Below are 24,669 nucleotides of genomic sequence, written 5' to 3'. Positions count from 1 at the left end.
TACCTATTGCATGACTCAGGGAAAGGCTACACCGCCACCGGAACCTGAGTCATGGAGATTTGGGGTCAATAAAGCCCATCCGGGAGAGGCACCTTGGATTCTCAACTTAAGCATATGACTTAGGTTGGGCGACTAAGGTAATAAGGACTCTCCCAAGGAGTGCAGATCTGATCAAGGCGCCGAGGTACACGGTTGAGTCAAGAGTGCCGGGGCGTTTGAAGCGTCCTTGCCATTCTTGACAAGTCTTGGCTTATACTGCACTCGGCCTGAAGAAAACCCCACTTAGGGTGCAGTCTCGTAACCATAAGCCCTATAGGTAAAAGGGATAAGAGGCTGCGAAAACAACTGGTTGTTGTTAAGACTGGATGGGAGGAGCTAACCTTGTATGGTAGAAGTACGCCTCCTTGAAGGGGCAACCAGGGGGAGATAAGGGCGGCACCCTCCATTAGGGAGCTGATAAGTGTCTTAAGACGCAAATGTCATGAGGTTTTTATTCGCAAGGATATTAAGGCTTGTCATATTTGTGCAACAATCCTGAAGAGGCAATAATACAAAAGAAAAAGATAAGACGAGATCAATGGGTTTTCGCATGAAAGTGCGAAGACGTCCTGCGATTTCGTCGCAAGACGGCAATGTCATGGGGCTTTATTTTCGCAAGAATATTTAGGCCTGTCATATTGTCGCAACATTCCTGAAGAGGCCATAATACAAAAGAAAAAGTTAAGGCAAGATCAATGGGTTTTTGCATGAAATGCAAGGACGTCCTGCGATTTTGTCGCAATGACAAGAGGTGGCATAATAAGACCTTTAATTAGGAAGGCAAAATAAGACCACACAGGAATGATTTTGAAAAGAAACAAAATTCACTTCGCAAAAGTTGCGAAATTATACAATAAGAATTTTTATGAAATCTCTCATTTGGATTCAAATAACAGAGGCAAGTATGGGAATGTATGAAATTAGAAAATGTTATTTATCTCCATATGAGAGATTTACTCAAAAATTCAAGAATTAATGATTATATTGATTAACTGTATTGCAAAGAAGAATTGTTTTCATTTACGCAGGTAAAATGAAGAAGAAACACAAATATACAAGTATTACAAAGAATCAAAGAAAGAAGTAAAGACTATTTCTTGGTTAATCCTTCATTATCTTCATCAGACTTGTTTCCTTCTTCATCTGCGTCAGAATCTTCATCACCATCAGAACTTCCATCACTATCAGATTCTTCATCGTCAGCTTCGCTATCAGAGATAATCAAACTGGGAGTATTCGTGGGATTTCTTCTAAAAGACAAGGATAATCAGAATGTGGGATATTATGATCATCACAAACCATTGGATGGTTTGATTGCGAAAATGCATAGCGTCATTCTTAAAATTCTCAAGTGATTTGATTTGATTCTTAATCTAGAATACTTGTCGTTGCGAGAAGAAAGATTCTTTGCGAGTTCCTCCTTTTCAGCTTCAAGTTCTTCAATCTTTTCACGATATTTATTTTCAGAATCTGCGAACAAAAGACAACCAATTATTAACTTGATGAAAATTCATAAGAAGCAAAAGATTAGTAAAGAAGAGCAATTAGCAACCTTCTCTGTCAGAAATCATGTCTCTAATCAAGGCTGTATGTTCAACTTGGAGACTAACATTTACGCCTAAATTTTCTAGCATCATCTAAAATTTTCGCAGCCCAGACAAATTCATCCTCACTACTTATGAGAAGACGAGAACGAATTTGATTTTCCCTTTCGCAGAGTTCAATATTCTTGCGGTTAGCTTCATCTCGCTCAAGTTGAACTTCAAGGAGAGCCTCTTGGAATTTCCAAAGCCTTGGCACCTTGATCAGAGATACGATCCTTATCATCTATGAGACCGCTAATTTGGTTCTTAACTCATTGGTTTTCTCTTTGGAATCAATAAGGAGACGCTTAAATCTGTTGGCTAAGCCTAAACTGGATCTATGATCAATTTCTAAGAGGCGAAATTTCGATCTAAGTTCATTTAGAGAAAGAGATGAAATTCTATCATTTGAGAAGCTATTTAAGGAATTGTTAAGACGTTCAAGAAGGGTATCATTATCCAAGGCATTAGGAAATGAGCGAAGAAGGGTAGCTTCATCAGAAAGACCATAAATGTCTGCAAAAAGGATCATTTAAATAAGATAAAACAACAGGATGAATGAATAAAGAAAAAAGAAAAGTAACATACCGTAAAGCTGATTATTAGCTTGTTGAAGACTAGAAATTTTGTTCTTATACGAGGAAGAATCAATTTCTAATTGTCTTTTTCTCGCGAAGACCTTTAACTTCAGCTTCCAATTCTTCATTTTTTGCGAAATTGAAGATTCTTCTTTTCAAGATTTTCGCGTCTTCTCTCTAGATCTGAGGCAACGCAAAAGAAGCTTTTCCAGCCTGCGAAAAGAAATAAAAAATATTAATATAGAAAGAGATTTTGAGTTATAACAATGAAGAAGTAAAAAGATAAAAGTATACCAGACTATTGAGAGAATGCAAGAAGTCGGGAGTCACTGATCTAGAAACTCCACGAAGAGAGCTATCACCATCAGTAAAGGGACATCACAAAGGGTAGCGAGATCTTTGCAGGTATTTGCGAATTGGCTATCTCCCATTCCTTGTAGATAATCAGAAAAGAGGCCAGAAAGCTTAGCCATAGAAGATTCGGGTGGAGAATCTTCGGTTGCAGCAAGATCATCGTTATCCTCATCACCCTTGTCACTTTCAAAATTTTCGTTAGAAGGAACATTTGAAGGAGAAGGAGAACGAACTTTTCTTTTCTTTGGAGGAGGACCAGTTGATTTTTCCCTGCGAAGAGCACCTTTACCTTTATCACCAATCTTCGCAGCATCAGCAGATTCTTCTACTTCAGCAATAATCTTCACACACAAATAGAAATAAGAAATGGAAGCATGAAAGTAACAGTATTATTTAAAGTCATAAGAGAAAATTTCTTACCTCATCTGTGTATGAGAGAAGAGCTAACAGAGTACTAGATTTCCCAGTCTTATTATAACTATCCTTCAATTTTTGGATCTGCGGAATATCGCAAGATTTAGCGAACAGCATAGTAAAAATCAATAAATAAATATAAAATGAGTTAAAGGGGATAAACATACCTATTTCTCCTTCTGGGGCCAAGAGAAAACCCAAGGTTGATAGGTTGATATGCAGCGAGATTCGCAGGAAGAACGTTTGATCCAGCAATGTAGGGTCCCTTTAACATTAAAGGAAAAACACACCATTTATCATCTTTGGATTGGCGAGGAGTTGTGTTTTTACCAGAATGCCAGTCAATATCTTGCATAAGAGTTTTGGCTTCATCAATGTTATCTTTCCTTCTTAATCGAATACCCCCGCGAGTATTCTCTTTCTTCATGGAGATAAGTTCGTAGTTTTCAAAGAAATTCGCCATTTTATACTTCTCAGCAATTATTTCTAGGTTTGCGAATTTTGGATCCCTAAGTTCTTTGGAGTAAAGAGATCCTCTACCAGCACCACGATTAGCAAACTCTAGCATCAAAAGGATGCAGTCCCCACTTAGTTGGAAGATGGCTCGCGAAAATCCCGGATGAGCGAGAATTTCATAAAATAAAGGAAGATCTGGGTTATAAAGAGGAATAGGGAGACCTACGAGAATCTGACCTAGCGAAATTATGATTGATTGATCATCACAATTTTGATCAGAGAAAATCTTAACAGAAAGAATTGATTTGCCATTCTCACCAGGAATGGTAGAGAGTGTAAAACCTTTATCAGCAAGATCTTTTTGGACATCTTGTAAATTCTTCTCATATCTATGACCACTTGGAGCCATGTTTGAATATAGAGTATGGGAATGTATGGAAAGTAAAAGGATTGAAGGAAGAAAAAATTACAGCAGCAGAATTTGCAGAAGAATAGTAGAGTTGCAGAGATGAGAGAATAAAAATAGAAGAGAAAGTAAAAAAGAAAAGTGGAAAAGGGGGGGGGGGAGAAGAGTATATAAAGAAAAAAAATTTACTCGAAGAAATAAACACCATTAAGACGAAGAGACATGAGCGGTTGAAAAGTAGCGGTTACAGAAGACGTGTCAATAAATAAATGGAAGAGAGAGTACGTGTGATAAATGTGGAATATGAAAAGATAAGCAGCTGCGGCATTTCTCACATCATTCTCTACTTTGCAGAGAAGATATGAGAAGAGGCAAGATGTAGGATCAGAATCTCGCAACAATTATGTCTCAGCGAAATTATCAATGGTACAGCACAATAGCGTCGCAGAACAATTTTAGAAATGATAGAATAAATGACTTCATTTAAAGTCTGAGAAAGATGTAACAGTCTTGCGAAAATTAGAGAGCTTGCGAAATTAACATTTGTAAGGTTGCGAGAATATCACAAACTATATCCGAAAATAAAGGACAGATTAGCTGTCATCCACTATGTATTTCCCTATAAATAGTCATTCGAGTTGTAAAGAGAAGGAGAGATCTTTTTTGAGTAAGAAACAAGTAAATAGGAGAGAGAAAGTTCAGAGTAGAGATTATTCTTGACTTCTTTATCTTTCTTGTAAGAACATTCAAAAATTAATCAATAAAATTAAGAGTGAAAATCTAAAAATGAGTTGATCATCCATGAAATCATATGAGTGGTGTAGTGTAGGATTTCCTGCAACTACAGTCCAGTTTTGAGTACTCTCAAAATTAATTCGCTACACAAATTGACTACCGCAACTTCGCATAGTTGAGATTGAGTAAAATCCTAGTTACTTAGTTCTTTCAGTATTCGTGTAGCTACAACTAATCTGGCCTATGTACCTAGATCCCAAGATATAGTCCACTATCTAAGTCTTTTCACATGTTATGAAGAATTATGCTCTCAACTCCTTCCGATCGTAACACAAAACAGTAAAGAACTAACCTGTTTCAGTAACCACCTCACTGTATATCTCCTAAATCTAGCAATGATCAGAGATAAAGTTGATTCAAAGATCAATATAAACTAAGACAAAGATTATAAAAATTATATATCTCGATGAACAAGCTTTATCCAAGCAACTCCACAAGGAGAAGCAACTAAACAGATTGTTGGACCTTTCAACAAGTCCGATGTTTATCGAAATAAACTTCTTGTTTGGATCTCAGAGATTCAAGGGTGCACGAAGTATCACAAAGATCAGAAACCAAAAAGAAAAAGTCTTTAATCTTCAAAGTAACCTGCACAAACTACTTGATTCCTAATAATGATCAATACACAGAACAAAGTATGTTAATGTTGATCGATCATTAATTCTATCTACGGATCTTGAATCACTAGATCTGCAATATCTAATGCTAAAAAAAAACTTGACTGACCTTATACCATAAAAAAATGACCATGGAATAATCAAGTTTGATCTATCAAGGATAACTATACTGTTAGTCAATCAAATCAATAATGAAAAATAAAATTAATAATACGATTTAGTTTCCCACTAACGATACTACTAAAAGCTTCTTGATCCCAAAGAGGACTCTAAATGAAGGCAACACAAGAGATTTTACCTAATTAGATTACTCTCCGCTATCAACGAGTTGTCTTCCACACAAACGGTTAGGAAATGTGTCAAGGGATGAGTTTGTAAGAATACAAGCTCCATTATTTATAGTATTATGACCAAGGCTTGTTTGGAAGACAAGGAATTACCAAATTTGTAAATCCTTAAGGTATGCACTAAATGTATATTTTCGGTTTTGACAAAATTGTATTCCAATCAATAAACTGAAATCACTCTTAATTGAGAACTAAAATTAGCATATATTCATATACTCTACCAATACAGTAACTAAAGATATGAAAACCTCTGGGATATGGTAAGCATATTGAAATGACGAGGGTACGAAGTACACCACAATCTTATCGATATCTACCTATGAGCCCGACACCTTGTGTGATCTAATAAGACAAAGACTGTCAAGAAGATGGCGACAAAAAGGTATATACTTGGTATATAGTATAAGTCCGAAACAGAACCTTAACTATAGAGATCAACATAAGTGTTTGGATTAACGTACAATGTATTTAATTTTAATTATAACTAAAATAATAAATATAATTGTGGAAAGTAAAAGTAAAAACACAATAACATTTTGTTAACTAGAAAACTGCAAGTGTAGAAAAATCCAGGGACCTAGTCCAATTTTGAATACTCTCATAATTAAGCCGTTATACAAAGACTATTACCAACTTCGTATAGTTGAGACCAAAATTACCTAGTTTCCTCAGTATCCCTGCACCTACAACAAATCTGGCCAGTGTTGTGAGGATATCAAACACTCAACTCCTTTGGATCGTCTTCGGTAACAACTGATCTATTCGGTAACAACTCTTTCAATCTCAAGCATTACATCATACATTACAGTTGAGTTCAACAAAGGCTCTTCTTTTTAATCTAATAAACTCCTTTGTTGGCTAAGATTTATCAAGATATATATTATTAAGATAACCAAATCTAGGTATACAAACTATCAGATTCGGATACTGAAGAATACCACCAAATGATAGTTTGTCGATCTACTACTACTAGCAAATAAGATTTCTATCAAAGATTAAAAAAAAAATGTCTAGTCGGATCCCAGCCGATCAAGTGTATGCACGAAGTTAAATCACAAATATACGAAACACTAAGAAATCTTCTTGTCTTCAAAATCTTCAATGTCTTCTTCTGTACCTGCACACACAAACTTGATTCCAACTTATGATCGATCATTGATCGTTGTCGTATGCATCAAAAATAATTCCACGATCCTAAAGTATATGATAAGAAAGAGTTCATTTCCACAGAGAGGCAATTGTATTTATTATGTTTTCAATTTTCTAAGTAACCAATTGGGGTGATTTCTGATTTTATGCAAAGCAATAAAAGTAAATCAAAAGCAAAGTAAATTTGAGAAAGTAATCAAGAGTTGAGAATATTGGCCAAGGAATTCATCTTCAATCTTAAACAGTGCTAGCATACATGATTAGAATTACAATTTAATATCTTTATCATCAAAAGCCCTAGACTATCAAGTGAGCAAGATAATCTTTTAATTTTCTAAGTTCATCAACATACACATTAGAGATACGGATATGAATTCTACCTAAATAATAACCTAACGCCTTGCGCTAATTAAGTTTAATTCCTAGGAGCATTAAGTTTCAAAAATAAGCTAATCAATGCAACTGTCATACATTGCGCATGACAATTCGGACAATGGTCAAACTCTACATATGATTACAAGAGTGTATCACTACAAACCGTAATCATATTATGCTACTTGTATTTAGGATTATCACTCGATGATAAACCCTCAATTAGCTATGGATAGGGATGCAAGTTAATTAATTGGCCACTTAACTAAACAAACATCTAATTCCTATAACAATACATCAATCATGTGATTATAAAAACAGTAGAAGTATGAACACAAACAAAGAGAGAAAACTACTGCATTAATCAAGCACAAGTTTTAGAAATCGGACAACATCCTTAACCAGTAATATTAATTTAGCTACTCATATATATATAGTGCATCACAATAATAATACAGTAGAACATCTATATAAGAATATTGTGGGGACTAGAAAAAAATATTCTTATATAGAGGTTATTCTTGTATGGAAGTATACCTAGGAAAGATCAAAACAAAATTGTTATACATAGACCTACGAAATACATGCATATGCATATGAAGCACCAAAATGTAGTACAAATAGTGTTTAGTTTATAAATAAGGATATATGAAGTTTAGTATGCACTACAAATACACACAAAACTCAACCAGGACATGGAAAATATGCAAAACTAAGTATCAAACTCACTTAGAAGTGAAAGAATCTTGCAAAATGGTTACAAAAATCTCTTCATCTTAAACTGTGATGTACAAGACCTATATTATTTATATTTTAATGCCAATTATTCTTATATGGAGGTAAGTTCCTTATCGGGACCGGAAAAAATATGACTTATTCTAATATGGAGTTTATTCTTAAATACAACTGGCCCAAGTTGGGAACAAATTTTTTTATTCTTATATGGAGGTTATTCCTATATGGAGTATTCTTATATGTAGGTTCTACTGTAATGAATAAAGAAGATGAAACAAAGCAAACCCTAGTAGCATATGTGATTTTCTTTCCAAATTAACACTTGCATCTGCCCTTCTTGCTCCAAATGGACAATATCTTCTTATTTTGATCTAAATGACTCCAAAGTACCTAAACACTCTAAAGCAAACATAAAATACATAATTTACAAGAAAACTCGCAAAGAAATCATAAACAATAGATAAATATCAAGGTGTTTTAGACACCTATCAATCATGCACAGAACGAAGTCTGTTAACGATTGATGATCACAAGTCATCGTTAGATGTAAAAACATGTCTGAACTACTGTTACTCCCTTGATATAGTTTGAGTGATCTTAATAGGAATCGGTCCTGATAGAGATCAACAATGCATAGGGATTGGTCCCGCTATATATTCCTAATAAGAAGTGGACCACCAATCCATTGATTTTTTTAACTACGAAACAAGTTTTGTAAGTCTATGTAACACCCCGTGTTTTTAGCATGGCGCATTCTAAAAGATGCGTCATGGCATGAGATGAAGCTTCATCTCAAGTTCAGTTGCGTTGCAAAAGGAACATTGGCCTAGGCCAATACGATGCCAAAATGGCGCATTACGTTGGGCATATTGGTCAAGGCCAATATGGAACCAAGAGGGTGTAAGCTGTAAACTATATTGGCCAAAGACCAATCTTGCATAAAAGGACGCATTAGGCCAGTTGGGTTGCTGGCCTAGAACAAAGTAGCGCCAAAATGGCGCGATACGCAGGTCATTGGCCTATGGCCAATATCGCACCACAATTGTGCAACAGGCCAGATAAGGATGGCCTTTGAAATGTACATCTATCATGGATGGACATTGGAATGGCCTATGGGCCAAAGTCGAAAATACATCCATCACGACCCTTTAGTGGACCTGGCCCAAGAGATGTCCGGCCATCATGGCCGGACATTGGAACTGGCCCGTGAGCCAGAATTGAATGTACCGCCATCTTTGCCGGTTATTCAGGAAATATATGGCAACGTCCATGAATAGTAAAAGTGGGAGTTGTTGAATGATTTTTCCTCCCCCAATCAAAACTGTAAAAATGTCAAGTTAACATATATATGGAGAGGTAGTTGGTTGAAGGTACATATGTGGACCATGTATCAAGTAAGCTTCATAGCTTAGCCGAAAGAGTATAAATGATGCGTAAGCCTCATTTATATCTGCGTAGCCTCGCTAATGGAGCATGTTAAGCATGGGCATTAATATGTCATGCCACAGACTCGATAATGCATATACCTTATGCTTTTGACGAAACGGCCTATGCGGACTAGGTCATTACCATTATTGCTTGTCCACGGCCTCGCAAACGAATTGGTTTAAGTTGCTTGTCCCTTCGTGGATGAACTACGGTCTGTGATTAATCCATTTAGAGTAGGGAAGGGTACGTAGGCAGCCGCAATGAGTTGCAACATTGCCGGTCCAGCACGTTATCGCTCATATCATCTAATTTAGAGATGATTGCGGCACTTTGGCCTCTCATATCATCTTGGTCGGTAGCTCGACGCAAGAGATGATTGTGGCCATACTTGATGAGGCTAGTTTCATTCCATTCCTTGGATGCTTGATAGACGCATTTATGTGTCTATTTTCATCTCTTTTGTGTATTTTGTTAGTACCCATTTTTGCTTATTGTGGTGTTTTTATGTTTGTTTAGGTGTTTTTGGAGAAATACCCCTTGTGTAGAAAGAGTTGCTCAATAAGTAATGTTTTACACCCCGGAGAAATGCACTGAAAGGCACCCCATAAATGCACCGGAAACGTCCCAGAAATGTACCAGAGGATCCTAGAAAAATTATCATTTCCACCCCAAAATTACTATTTCCACCCAAATTACTATTCGCACCCCAGCACTCTGGATAAGGGGCACCTTCTTCTCAAATTCAAATAAACTTTTTGGCGGGAAAATTGGTTCATCAAGTGGCAGAATTTCAATCGACAAAATGAAGGTGTTGTGGTGCGATTCAATGGCTCAAACTTGGTAGGAAGATGTGATATAGGTTAAGGAACACGTTTTGGGCTTTTGGTTCGATCAAATTTGGCCATAATTAGCTGGACAATTCACGGAAGCAAAACAGGGAAACACGGGTTGGACACGGGATTGGAGAAGATTTGAGCGTGTTCTTCTCATGCATGAGGGCTCTAGCAACGTTGTGGGTCGTGTTTAAACACTTCTAGAGTGACCAGGATGGAAATCTATGCGTACCAGAGCAAGAATGGAAAGAAAATATTCCCAAGAATATTTTTCTTTACTGCCGAGTTAAAGAGAATTATATGGAGTAATTGAGGGAGATTCAACGAGCTGTAGGTGTATAAATATGTTCCCTGGGAGTACTAGAGAGGCTGTCAAGAGTTTGGGGAGGTTTGGAGGCGAGCAGAGAGGCGCAGGAGGAGTTGCAGAGAAGTTACCTGCTGCTGCTGCTGCTACCATTAACACGCCTGAAGAACACGAAGAACGGACTCGCAGCAGCAGTCGTTTATCAACAGCAACATCGACTGTCGTCTGTGGGTCGTAGGTCTTCAACGACAACAACACCTCAGCTTTGTCGTTGATTCTGGACGCCTTCTGTGGGTCGCTGAGTTCTGTTTTACATCAATTTCTTGTATTTCTATTCATTGTAAAACACTTTTGAGCATCAATGAAATATTTTGAGAGCATTTTTACTATGATGAGCTAAACCCCAACACTGGGGTGATGGAGGAAGCCTTATTTCACACTTGGGTAATTATATTTAATTCTTCTCATGACTTTTGCACTAATTTTAATTGAAATTATGATTTGAAAAAATTAGTTGTCATTTGATTTGATGCGGCATGCTTAGCTTAGATGATTTGATGCCTCATGCTTAACATTTACATCTAATATTTGGAGAATTTATCTTGGCAAAAATAAGAGTCAATATATTTTATATATTTACTGAGCTATAATTGTTAAAAGAATCATTATTTGAACCTTAAGAAATGAATTCGGTGGAATCCTAAACCCCAGTACCTCTTGCACCATTGTTAATATTTTTGTGTATATAATTTTTATTAAATCTAAAAAAATCTGCTTTCACAAGTCTGAAAAGAACCCTATTTTATAACCACTATTACTACAACCCACATTAAATATTTAATCAATGCTCATACTTCCTATCAAGGCGTTCGACGTAGGCATGTACCAATAGTGCATTGGACATGGCCAGGAAAGTAACTCATATCGTTATGCAAGTAGCGGAGCTTGCATGAGCCTAAGGGAGATGGAATTAGGCCGTCAATGGCCTATGTGCAAGTCCAATCATGCCTTATTCCTGGACAACACTCGGAATCCAGTGATGCATGCAAAATGCATCGGCCATAGCCTCTATGGCTTTGAATCCTTCGCAGAACAATGGTAAGTTGGAACGGTGTGGAAGCTAAGTTAGTCGCATCATGTTCCACGAGCATGCTTGAAAGGGCAAATGGACGTGCATTTTTCTAGCTCTAAGGCTCGGATCGTAGCATCATCATGGCGCATCGGTGAAGTTATGCCTGCGCGCCCAGGCGCGCCAGGCGTAATTTTCTGGTCCGACACAGTTTTTATCAGAGAAAGTTACGAGAAAACTCTGGGGGCGGTGAGTAATGGACTCGTCAAGCGAGTACTTTTATGGAAAATCTAAATTTGGAGGGTAGGCCTACTTTTGCACGGAAACGGTTATGTAGATGCAACCCAGTTACATTGCGAATCGAGTTAAACTTGTTTAAGTACTGTGAGTTTTCCTGGCCTAAGTGGCACCCCACTTACGACTGTAAATCCGGAAGACCGTCTGGGACGGTGGTTAGACAATGGGACTGATCATCCCCACATGTTGGCAACTGGCCAACGGTGTGCCTTATCAGGCCCGGCTAGCATCCCACTTACGATTGGCAACCTGGATGAGCGTCAGGGACGGTGGGAAACTGGATCCTGTTCCACACAGTACTACAGTTTGTTGGCACCAAACGTTGTGAACTTTAGGAACTCCTGAGTGTGTAGTATGGGATGCACATTTAGGATGCCTTGTCGAGATATCCTTTTGGCAACTGATCAATTGATATTCTTGGTAAAGTTGTGGACTCTTTTTGGATTCCTGAGTATGCGGTATGAGATGTTTTCTCAGAAAGTCCTAATTGATGTTCCATGACAAACTGAAGAAACCCGTGATTTCTGAGCATCTGGTATGGGACTTTTGCTCAAGAATCCAAACCGAATTTTTTTTCCACAATAGCTTTTCTTTTGAATTTCGGGGACGAAATTCTTTAAAGGGGTGACTATTGTAACACCTCGTGTTTTTAGCATGGTGCATGCTAAAAGATGCGCCATGGCATGAGATGAAGCATCATCTCAAGTTCAGTTGCGTTGCAAAAGGAACATTGGCCTAGGCCAATACGGTGCCAAAATGGCGCATTACGTTGGGCATATTGGTCAAGGCCAATATGGCACTAAGAGGGTGTAAGCTGTAAACTATATTGGCCAAAGACCAATCTTGCATCAAAAGATGCATTAGGCCAGTTGGGTGGCTGGCCTAGAAAAAAGTAACGCCAAAATGACGCGATACGCAGGTCATTGGAATGTGGCCAATATCGCACCACAATGGTGCAACATGCCAGAGCAGTCTGGCCTTTGACATGTACGACCATCACGGTTGGACATTGGAATATGGGCCAAAGTCGAAAATACAGCCATCACGGCCCTTCAGTGGACCTAGCAGAGCTTGCATGAGCCTAAGGGAGATGGAATTAGGCCGTAAACGTCCTATGTGCAAGTCCAGACATGCTTTATGCCTGGACCATACTCGGAATCCAGTGATGCATACAAGATACATCGGCCATGGGCTCTATGGCTGTGAACCCTTCGCAGAACAGAGGTAAGTTGGAACGATGTGGAAGCTAAGTTAGTCGCATCATGCTCCACGATCATGCTTGCAAGGACAAATGGACGTGCATTTGCCTAGATTTAAGACCTAGATCGTCGCATCATCATGGCGCAACGGGGAAGTTATGGCCTGCGCGCCCAGGCGCGCTGGGCGTAATTTTCCGGTCTGTCACAGTCTACTTCCTTAAACTCATGTAATCAAACATAGTTTTATAGACATGAAATCAATCCTAAGTTCATAACACAATCTAGTAACAAGTTACAAAGATTATGTCTGTGCCGGAATTACGAAGTTTAAAAGATAGATGTTATACTTCGTAATTCAATATACATAAGTCGTAAAACAACTTGTACTCCTTGAAAATTTGATCATAATAATATTATCAAGTCTCTAATACTAGAGTTTCATATATATATAACTTCGCATGTTATGTTTTCAATCTAAATGTCTTGAAAGTGACGTATGTAGAAATGGAAACAAGTCAAGTCTTGTATTACTAACCTCAAGTAGAAGGATCTTCAGAATCTCCAAGTCTTCAGAGTAATACTTGTATGTCTCAACATTTCCATACTTCCTAGTATAACCTTACAAAGTTGACTCTAGTAATCTAATCAGGCGACTTTGAGTTTTGATACTAAAATATGACAACCAACCTTGACATACCAACACTTAGTGGGTTCAACCGAGCAATGCTCTAACACATATATTTTCTAAAAGATATAGGATATTTAGCTTTCAGGATCTTGCTTTGAGTACCCAAGGAAAATACTTGAACATTAAGTAATAAGAGTTTAGCACATGCTTAAATCACTATATCGACATCATGTGAACATTCCAAGTTGAATTCGCATAATCTTGGTATTTGTACAAACCTGAAGGTTATCAAACATATCTAAAATATATACTAGGATTAAAATTCAAAACATAATTGGTCAAAAATCGGTCTTGCACCTGGGATCAGTCCTTACCAGGGTTCCGTCCTACAATCAAAATCGGTCTTGAGTTCTATTTTGATAATAAAATAGAATTTCGCAAGTTTACTTCCTTAGATTATGCGTATGATATTCGTTCATATATAATCCCAAGGATTTAATTCATTCCGGAAATTCAATACACTAAATAATAACAAGTAACCAACTAGGTTATGTATGTTTTTAGTAAATACTGACTTGTAAGAACAAAGATAAAAATATAACAAGTCAATTTGTTGTTACTAACCTCAAGACTGAAGGATGATGTGCTCGTTTGATGCCGATACGTCTTCATGTTCTTCATTTGCAACAAGATAGAGTCTCAACATTCTTAGTCTAACATAACGAAGTTGACTCTAGTAATTAAATAAAGCAGCTTCGAGTTTTGGATCTAAAATATGACAACCAATGTTGACATACTAACGCTTGGTGAGTTCAACCGAGAAATGCTCTAACAATCTCCCCGTATGTAATTTTAGTGACAAAATTCTTTACATATGGAGAACACAAGAATTAAAAGACAAAGATATTACATTACATAACAATCTTTTAACGTTATCTTCATTTACTTACGCTTGATTCCAAGTTTCAACAATACAAATTTCTGCAAATAATTAAAAATAAATGTCGTTGTTGAAGCATTTGAATAACAAAAATTTTACTCCTCTAAAGGTGAGCTAGGCAGCATATATTCAACCCGAACATACTTGTTATTCAATTCATGATATGTTTATTCCCCTTGATCAATGCTTTACTCTATTTAGATATATACAATACATATATATACAAGTGATTGTAAGTCACCATATACTTCATATATTCCTCTCCCTTTTTATTACAAAAATTACAAAGGTACGAAAAGTACAACAAGTATTTAGAAAGTACCTATCAAGTTCATAAGAACTCGATATAACCTATAAGAGTTTAAGAGAATCGGAGGTCTAAAATACCGCTTTAGATAAGCAAAACTAAATCCAAAACTACCAAAGTAATTTATTCAGTCTCTCACCAAGAAAAAATTACCTGAAGTAATTTTTTCTAATTTTGATAAGTTGAACTAAGATCAAAATTAATGTAGTTACTTATCAGTATCCAATTATACCAAAAAAAATTGTACCTATTTCGATAAGCGAAAACTAAGATCCGAATTAACTTAGTTTTCTTATCAGCAAAGAACCAGAGTAATCGTTCCTAACTTCGATAAGCCAAACTAGAATCGAAATCGATTTAGTTACTTATCGGAAAGAAATTAATAGAAATAATTTTTCCCTCAAATTCCACAACCGCACTCCCCATAGTGATGTATCATTAAGCACAAGTTTAAATATAGAACTCCCTCATTGTGTGTGTTATCCACTACAAAACAAAATAATAACACAACAACAACCTTTACCATAGAAAGGTTACATGATATTAGCTACCACCTTCCATAAGAGAAAGACTAAAACCGAAACTACTCATATGTATACCGAATATTCAATTTATAGAACATAAATCGACTTGTATATGTGACTCACATATGATTTTGATATAACAAAGCGAAAGGTTAGATCTGAAAATTTTCTAAAAATAAAGTCACAAATCATAAAAAGAGAAGCTAATATGAGACCGAAACTTATTTAATAAAAACCAAAGTATACCTCATATAACCATCAGTAATCAAAGGAAGATCATAAATTGGGAACAAGCATTGCACATCATAACTATTAAAAGAATGACTCAAGAATTTATAGATAGATAGTTATCATTGAGTATTGTTGATAGTTTTAAATTGACCTTATATAAATATTGGCGTTAATTAATAGTTGATTAGCATATTCATAAGTTAAATCAGAAGAACTATGATTAAACTTTGAGTCATCTCATATCATCTTCAAAATCCTCAAGCTTTTCGGGACATTTATCCTCAACATGATGACTGATTTCCGAACATGATTAACAATACTTTGATTAATGTTCACAAGTAAACACATTAACCTTACGATTAACATTGAGAGCATACTTTTAATTACTGATAACAATATTTAGTAATGTTGCATGTTTGTGATGAGTTTCAATAGTAATGAGAAAGATATGACGAAGATTGAAGATATCAATTTTTAGTATCTAAACTGTTTTGGATAAGAAGATCTGTGACTCCATAATGAGATGATATTGCTCCCTCTGGACTTTTGCTTTCTTCAATCATAATCTCATAACCATATTTCTTGACAAAGTCATCATTATCAAGATCCAAAAAGTCTTACTCAAAGCTTTGAGGATTTTATCTTAAAATCTTGTTTGAGGATGCATCTTCTCGTATGGACTCTGAAACTTCAGGAGTCTAATAATTATACTAAACTTCTATAATAACACAGAAAATAAAATCCAGCACTTACCAAACATAAGCTCCATCCTTATATAGAAAAGATTTCTAAGATAAGTCCGATGAGATAAATAAATTTTGGTTCTTATGTGCAACTTTTAATTCCTTCCGCAACAGAATTTTGTGCTAACTTTATTTCTTTCGAAATTAATTTTTTTTGAAAATAGTTCAAACAAATGAGCATGTGGGATTCGTAGGAACCTTAATTAGCGAGAGAAGAATAAATCCTTTGTAAAACCAAGTTCGAACATTTAATTCTTCAACTCAACACTGTACATAAGTACATTGTTTGATGAGAAAAGATAACCATCTTTTTTACACAATAGATCCTTTTGATTAACCAATGAACAAAGTTCAGGAAGTACAAAGTTGATCAATCATCAGTAAATAAAAGAACAAACAAATAATAAACACCTTCAAATAACCACTCAAAACTAGATTTATTCATCAACCTTCAGTCTCTCCTCGTTGACATTCGTTGTCTTATCCTAAATTTTTAAACAAAAAAATTTTCTTTAAGAAACCACCCAACCTCATGAACACGTACTGATGATTCTCGAAATTATTTTCTTCTCGGTACCTCTTCGTTAATTACAATTCTTTGTCTTTCTTCCCTAGCACAAACCCCCATTTGCTTAAGTTATTTTGTTCTATTGATAAAGAATCTTCCTTTTTAGATAATCAAGTGTGAATTCAGGTACCAGTGAAGAACCCAGGAGGAAGATAAAAAAGGGAAATGAGTGATAATAAAACAAGACAATGAAAATGGTGGTAATAGCTTACCAAGAAACTACTTTGTTGAAGGTCTGGATGATGCTAGTTCATGATATTCATCTGTATGCAATACAAAATCATCGCTCGGGAACTTTCATATCAAGGTACGTAAAACAATAATACCCCTCTTAGGGATGCACAAGAACTGAACCAATTAGATAGACCGAACCGAAACCGACTATAAAAAACCGAACCGCTCATCGAACCGTTTGTATTGCAGTGGAGAACGGTTTCAAAATACAAAAACCGATGAATTTCCAGTTGTAAACAATTAACAATTCACAATCGACCGATCAAACCGCACCGACAATCTCAATCGTTAGATTAATTTGCCTAGTATGTAAACAAATTTTTTTAGGGTTACTTCATTTCCCTCAGCATCCTCTCTCATCTTTCCTCCGCCTTTCTCCCCCTTTTGTTCTCCTTATGATCTACTAACAACAATCAAGATCACTTATTTATTTATCTCTCTATAAAGTCATTTTGTAATCTCCACTTAAGGTTTTTGATTTTGTTATTTACTTTAAGTATCTCTGTTAAATCTAAGTTTCATCTTTCATCATTTTTATTTACCTGCCTCTGCCTAGTTTCGTAACACCTAGTTTTAGACTCTTAGTCCACTATAAACTATTTTAATTTAACTTACCCTTTATCAGTAATTAGATTTGCACTCTCTTTGTTTAATTACTTTAAGTATCGTTGTCTGGTCGGTCCCAACCCGAACCGATTTAGATGACTTGTTTAAACGGTTTTGAATTCTCGAAACCGATAAGGTACGGTTTGGTTACTGGTTTTGCTCAAAACCGCCTCAAACCGAAAGTTGTGCAACTCTAACCCCACTACATCTTGTACCAGTTTATCTTTTCTTGATGATAGTTTATAAGTGATTTCTCTTTCTTAGTTTTTGTTTTGGTTTGCAATTTTAAGAATATTTTTTATATTATGTTTGTTGAATCTTAATGAATGTGTTTTGACACTTATTGTGTGTCCATGAATGCAAACAAGAAAGAGGGTCCATTTAGTATATGAGATTAATTTTAAAGACATACATTTTCTTTATTTCCTTTTTGAATCACTCCGCATCTCTATATTTTTTTTGGATAAATTAGGTTAGTTTTTACTTTTTAATACTTTTTGTATTTTTGTGCATATTGTTAAATGTTTGTTGTAAACCTAATGTTTGAGAAAACCATATCGATTTAATATGTAAGTGTATCGCGAATTTCCTTGAATTTTGAAAGTCGATACTGGCATATTTCTTAAAATAGGTAGTGGTGTATTGATGGATCTTTTTTTTATCTTCTATGTTCTTTGATTCTCAAATAAAATAATATGTTTTAACACTTACTGTATGATCATGGATGAAGGTTTCTGAAACATATGTTTACTATATGTATGAGCACGGTTTAATTATAGATGATGAAGTTTATACCTTTACAGTTTCTAATTCTTACGTATTCACTAAAACATATAAAAATTGTGTATGATAATTGAAGACAATTATAAGTTGTATAGATAATGGGTATCTTGTTTGTAACTTTTTTCGGATTTCATTTAATTACTACATGTAGTAATGAAGAAACAGTGTTGTCCATGCTTCGAACTAGTAATAGCAAATTTGATATTATCTTGACTATGACTGATATGGAAGGCTTCAACTCCCAGGATATATACATTCATATTGTGTTATAAGTGCAAACTAAACTAAATATAATAGTTTTGGATCCATTTTTCTTAGATCTGTTGGTAACTTAATTATTTACCAATCATGCAGTGATGTCAAGCAATGATGACATTGACAAAGAAACTGTCATATGATGTTGCGGAGGTGGCATTAAAAATATGTGTAATATTTAAGCCCACTCGTATGGATGCATTCGTAGCATTTCTTCTCGACTTTTGACACTTTCTCATGAATCCCGGAAGAGAAAGGACGACATCCGTGATTGTTTGTTTTAGATGATTCTCTGCCAGTTTCTTGACATGTCCAAGAAACATTGAAAATATGTCTTCCCATGAAAACCTTTTTAGGTTTTTTTTCTTCAGATTGTATAACGAAATATGCTTCATTGTTATTCTATAACGATTTGAAACGGCCACGATTCGATGTCCGATTGAAGAGCTTTTCCCCAAGATATCATTTGAAACTCGAATATGGTATTTTTGGGATTTTGGGTTTTCGCTTCTTCACCAAAAAACACATTGTAACCATTAAACCCCACATAACAGGGTGTACGTACTTGTATTTACCAATTCATTGGGAATTGATTCAAAAGTTCTATTTCTCCATATCCCAATTCGACAGTAGCTAGTTCCTAGATCAATGCCAATAGCATGATTACTAGATGATGGATGCACATGATTCTTATTAGTATTATTTTTACTTTGAGAATCTTTCTAAAGAAACTGTCAAGTAAAAAAATGAAATATTTTCTTCATTGATTAGGTTACTGTTATTAAATTCACAGAGATCAGAGCCATCACCACCATCATATTTCTCAATGTGAAGTTGATCTACTAAACTGACTTTTTTTTTTGTTATAAAAGGAATTCGAATATAAGAAATATTACTCGTAGTAGCTAGTCTTATAAAAATAAAAACTTATTAACCATTCCTAAATCATAATTATTCTTAAAAAAAGTTTCTCTTATAATTCTAGTTGTGGTGCAAAATCGAGGGATCATGTAGAAAATTGAGGGTGGAAAGTGGAGTTCGGCGGTTCGCCAATAAAAATATAAGATGGTTGTGTGTCCAATTTTAATGAATTTTGGGAGGAACCTATTATTGGTGTTGTACACGATTGGGTTTTTTGGTGGTTACATAGGGTCATGAAATAGACTATTTTACATGATGATTAATATTCCCCCAATTTGATGTTGCAGAGGTGGCACTAAAAATCACCAAAGGAGCGACAATTTTTTTTATTTACCGAACCCGAAATAAAGGACCCGAGAACCTTACAAGTATGTGATACGCCACCGGATGACAAAGAAGACGGCGAATATTAGAACTTTGATGATTGCAGCAGTGGGTCGATAGCCAAAAAGCCAAGGTTTTTATGGAACGCTGGACTTATTGATAAATTCAACTCAATCGTTGAAAGACTTGGAGGACAAAGTATATATTTACTCATGCCCGCCTACTATTACTTCCCTAGATTTTCTACTGCAGTGTTTACAAAATTCATCGTACACCGTGCTTTAACAGTTTGATATTTAAAATGATGTTCCAAAGAAGATCCTTGAGGATCTGGAAGTCGAGGCCGAAGATCTCATGATAAATATTGTTGTCATCCACCTTCAGGTACTATATGTTTCTTAATCATTCTGGATTTATTCATTTCTAAAGCAACAACCAAAAGGTAAATTACCTTTAAGTAATCACTCAAAAATTGATTTCTTCATCAACATTCAATCTCTCCTTGTTGATATTCATTGTCTTTTGAAACAAGAAATCAACCAACTTCATGAAACGTGTACATGCGATTCTCAAAATTGTTTTCTTTCTAGTCCCTCTTCATTATTTACCATTCATTGTCTTTCTTCCTAAGCACAAACCCTCATTCGCTTAAGTGATTATTCTTTGTTGGTAAAGAACATTCCTTTTTAGACAATCAAGTATGAATTCAGACAGCGATAAAAAAACTCATACGGAAAATAAAAAAGGAAATTGAGTAGTAATAGTTACAGAGAATGAGAGTGGTGGTAATAGTTTACCACAAAACTACTTTCTGGAAGGTCTCAAGGTGATATTAATTCATGATGATTCATTTGTACGTATTGTAGAACCAATGTTCAGGGAACTTTCATATCAAGGTACGTAATATTATAATATCCCCACTATATCTTGTTTTAGTTTGCAATCTTAAGTATATTTTTTATCTTACATTTGTTGATTATTGATGAATGTGTTTTGACACGCACTATCTGGCCATGGATGGAAACAACAAAGAGGGTCCACTTAGTATATGGGATTAAGTTTAAAGGAAGACCTTTTCTTTATTTTATTTTTTGAATCACTCCATCTTTTGTATTTGGATAAATTAGGTTAATTTTTATTTTTAATAATTTTTTTGTTTTTGTTCTTATTGTTCAATGTTTGTTGTAAATCTAATGTTTAAGAAAACCATATCGATTTAATTTGTAAGTGGATTGTTGAATTACCTTGAATTTTGAAAGTCGATACTAGCATATTTCTTAAAATAGGTAGTGGGACGTTGTTGATTTTGTTTTATCTGTGTTCTTTAATTATCAAATAAAATAATATGTTTAATTAACACTTGTTATACAACCATGGATGAAGGTTTCCGAAACGTATGCTTAATGTATGTATGAGCATGGATTAAGTGTATATGGTGAAGTTTACACCTTGACATATAGTATCTAATTATTATGAATTCACTTGAATATTTAAAATTTGTGTATGATAGTTGATGACAACTATGTGTTGTACAATGGTTTATAATTCATGGATGAAGGATATCTTGCTTGTAATTTTCTTTTCTTCGAATTTCGATTACCACGTGTAGTAATACAGTAACAACGTTATCCACGCTTCGAGACATATAAGGACCGGTCCTAGTTTAGATTCTTGCTATGGATCGATCCAGAATTAGATTCTTAGGATTGATCCTAGTTGAGATGTTTTTTAGGGATTGGTCCTAGTTGAGATCCTTACATGTGATCGGTTCTTAGAATAGATCTTTATTAGGGATTGGTCCTTTTAATAGATCCTTGAATCAACTTTTCAACTACGAAACAAGTTTCGCAAGTCTACTCCCTTAAACTATGTACTTAAACATAATTCCAAAGTATGGATTCATCTAGAAGTTTAACACACTAAATAATAATGAAATACCAATTAGTGTAATGTCGATAATACAAAGTGCATAGATTAACTATACTGTGTAATTCTATATACTCAAGTTATAGAAACAACTTGCATACAATTCCTTGATACTTTGCTCATAGTATAATGACTAAGTCACCAATACTAGAGTCATTGTAAACAAACTTTACTTCATATATTGTGTTTTCAATAAATACTATCTTGAAAGAACAAATGATAAAAACGGAACAATATGATTCTTTTGCTCTTTACGTGTCAGAAAATATGCATCTACAACTATCATTGACGACTATAAAGTGTTGATGAGATGAAATACACTATTTTATCCAGTTTCTCCATTTGTCCCCAAAGCCAAAGCACATCAAACACATGCTCAATAGCGTTCCATAAGACATTGTCCAATGTATTTTGAATGTCAAGCTTACATATAATTTTTGACTTTTTGCTTTAAATTCTAGAATCTAACACGTCTCCTTCAATTAAGATCTCATCCAAATTTTGTTTGTATTTCATGAAAACCCTATGATTCTCGGAAAGCCAGAAATTATAGGCAAGGTTGACATTCAAAGACCACTTGACAATGCTCTATTGCACTTTTTTAGATAAGTCATAAGATTATATTAATAACTACAATAATTACAAGAGATTAAGGAGCCTTATTAGGCCCTAAACAAGCTTTTCAGATAACATCAACACTCTTTTTGCAAAAACATCCTAATTTTAACGGTAACTCGAACAACTAGAGATCTCCGACATTCGAGCAACAAAAATTTATTTAAATCTGCATTTCTGTGGCTGAAAAGGACCACAAGACTTACCACTCTTCGAAGTATTACCATCAACTGTTGTTATGGCCTTATTCTTTTCCCCTTTTCTGACTCTCTCTTCATCATTTTCCATCATCATATCTGCCCACTTCAAAACTCGATGAGCTTCTTCCTTCACAATGGGGGTCAAACACTCTACTTGTGCTAGAAGAATCTAATATCGACACCATTCGCTTAGGAATAATAGCTGGAATAAAATTTACAACAACTGGCGATTAGTATCAACCTCCATCCCCTCAACATAACCCTTTTCACTTTGCTCGTCATCTTCACCATCATCCGCCTCCTTTAAAGCGTCATATCTACATGAACTAACTGGAGACTCATTAGCCACTTTTTCCGCTAATTTATCAATAAGATTTTCTTGGTGCAGTATCTATAATTTCTGGCGTCATCTTCGACAACATTGTATTGCACACTATCTCACACCTATAGGGTTCGGATTTTCGGGTGAGGGCTTGGAAATAATGCACCTACTTAGGTTATGACTTTACTTGTTTTTCCTGAAATGAATGCATCCACGATTCTGCATCATGTAAACAATATTTTTAATCTGCCACTCAACCACCACCACCACCACCATTTACAACCTTTCCACAAATACATCCCATTCACATCACAGATCCCATCATCACCCAACCCAAACCGTCCATCACAAATCAAAAAGTCAACAACAAATAAGTCTCACATCCCAGGGTCAAAATCACTCTCTCACCAAAACCTATTATAAAACCTGATACACAATATCATTGACAATCCCGTCTCCTTACAAGAGGAGAAGAAAAAAATAGAAGAGGAAGGAATTTTCCGATCTTGATCTAAAAAATTTCTCTTTCGCTCTCTCAACAAATTCTCTCTGAGTTTTTTTTCTCTCCGGTCAAAAAATGGCGAAAGGTGCATCACAATCGCAATCCTCATCAACAGCAGGAGGAGGAACATCAAGACCAGGAGTGGTAGGAGGTGTAGCACCACGTGGATCAGCAGCAGCAACAGCTGGGATGCGTCGTCGTAGAGTAACCGGTGGAGGTGGTGGTGGTGGTGGTGGATTTAGTGGTGGAAACAGTGGTGGAAGTAATATGTTAAGGTTTTATACAGATGATGCCCCAGGTTTGAAGATTACACCTACTGTTGTTCTTGTTATGAGTCTTTGTTTCATTGGATTTGTTACTGCTCTCCATGTTTTTGGTAAGCTTTATCGTTACAAATCTGCTGCGTCTGGTGGTGGTGGTGCTGGTGCTGGTGCTGGTAGTTCTTAATTTCGACAGATCGGTCGAGAAACAAGTATGGATTTTGGGTAATCATGTAACGGAAAGGATGAACAAGGTTTTTAACGAATCTTGTATTGCTTTTTATCATCTTCTGATTTTAGATAATTTTAGTTTTTAGGGTTTCGGTTTTTATGTTTAATTCATTTTTCTCAACTTGCGAAAGACAAAGAGGTTTTGAAGAATTTGATAATTACTATATCTTTGCTTGAAATATAAATCTCATCTATGTTAAATTCTCTCTTCATATTGTATTGTTGATTTGGATCTTTTAGGTTTAATTATGATGAGTTTTTGCAATTATTGGATTTGGTTAATGGGAACTGTTTAGCTTTATAGATTCAATCATTTATTAGGTTTGTGAAACAGAATAGTTTCTAGATCCCATGATTAATTCGCCGTAATAAACCAATTCGAGACAATGGGTCTTAAACTATTGTAGATTAATGTTGTGTTCAACATGGGTATGTTGGATTTTGTTATTGACAGGTTTTCTTTTTCATCGGCATCTGAAATGACTGAAAATGCAAGCAGTTTTCTGGTGGATCATCTATTGTAACAACAATGAAATCTTCTCCAATTTTAGCAGCATTTTCTGCTGAGTCTTGG

The 24,669-nt window shown here is 35.4% G+C and overlaps 1 protein-coding gene across 1 annotated transcript; it reads left to right on the top strand.

Annotated features, from left to right (window-relative positions):
• The first annotated feature begins 23,565 nt into the window (after positions 1–23,565).
• Positions 23,566–24,307, top strand: LOC113308504 (protein transport protein Sec61 subunit beta-like). The gene has a single exon (XM_026556962.1). It carries the CDS (start codon positions 23,680–23,682, stop codon positions 24,049–24,051), a length of 372 nt encoding a protein of 123 aa, XP_026412747.1. The 5' UTR covers positions 23,566–23,679; the 3' UTR covers positions 24,052–24,307.
• Positions 24,308–24,669: the final 362 nt, after the last annotated feature.

The sequence above is a fragment of the Papaver somniferum genome, chromosome 9 (assembly GCF_003573695.1).
Source record: "Papaver somniferum cultivar HN1 chromosome 9, ASM357369v1, whole genome shotgun sequence".
NCBI lineage: Eukaryota > Viridiplantae > Streptophyta > Magnoliopsida > Ranunculales > Papaveraceae > Papaver > Papaver somniferum.
This window is presented reverse-complemented; position numbering and strand designations above follow the sequence as displayed.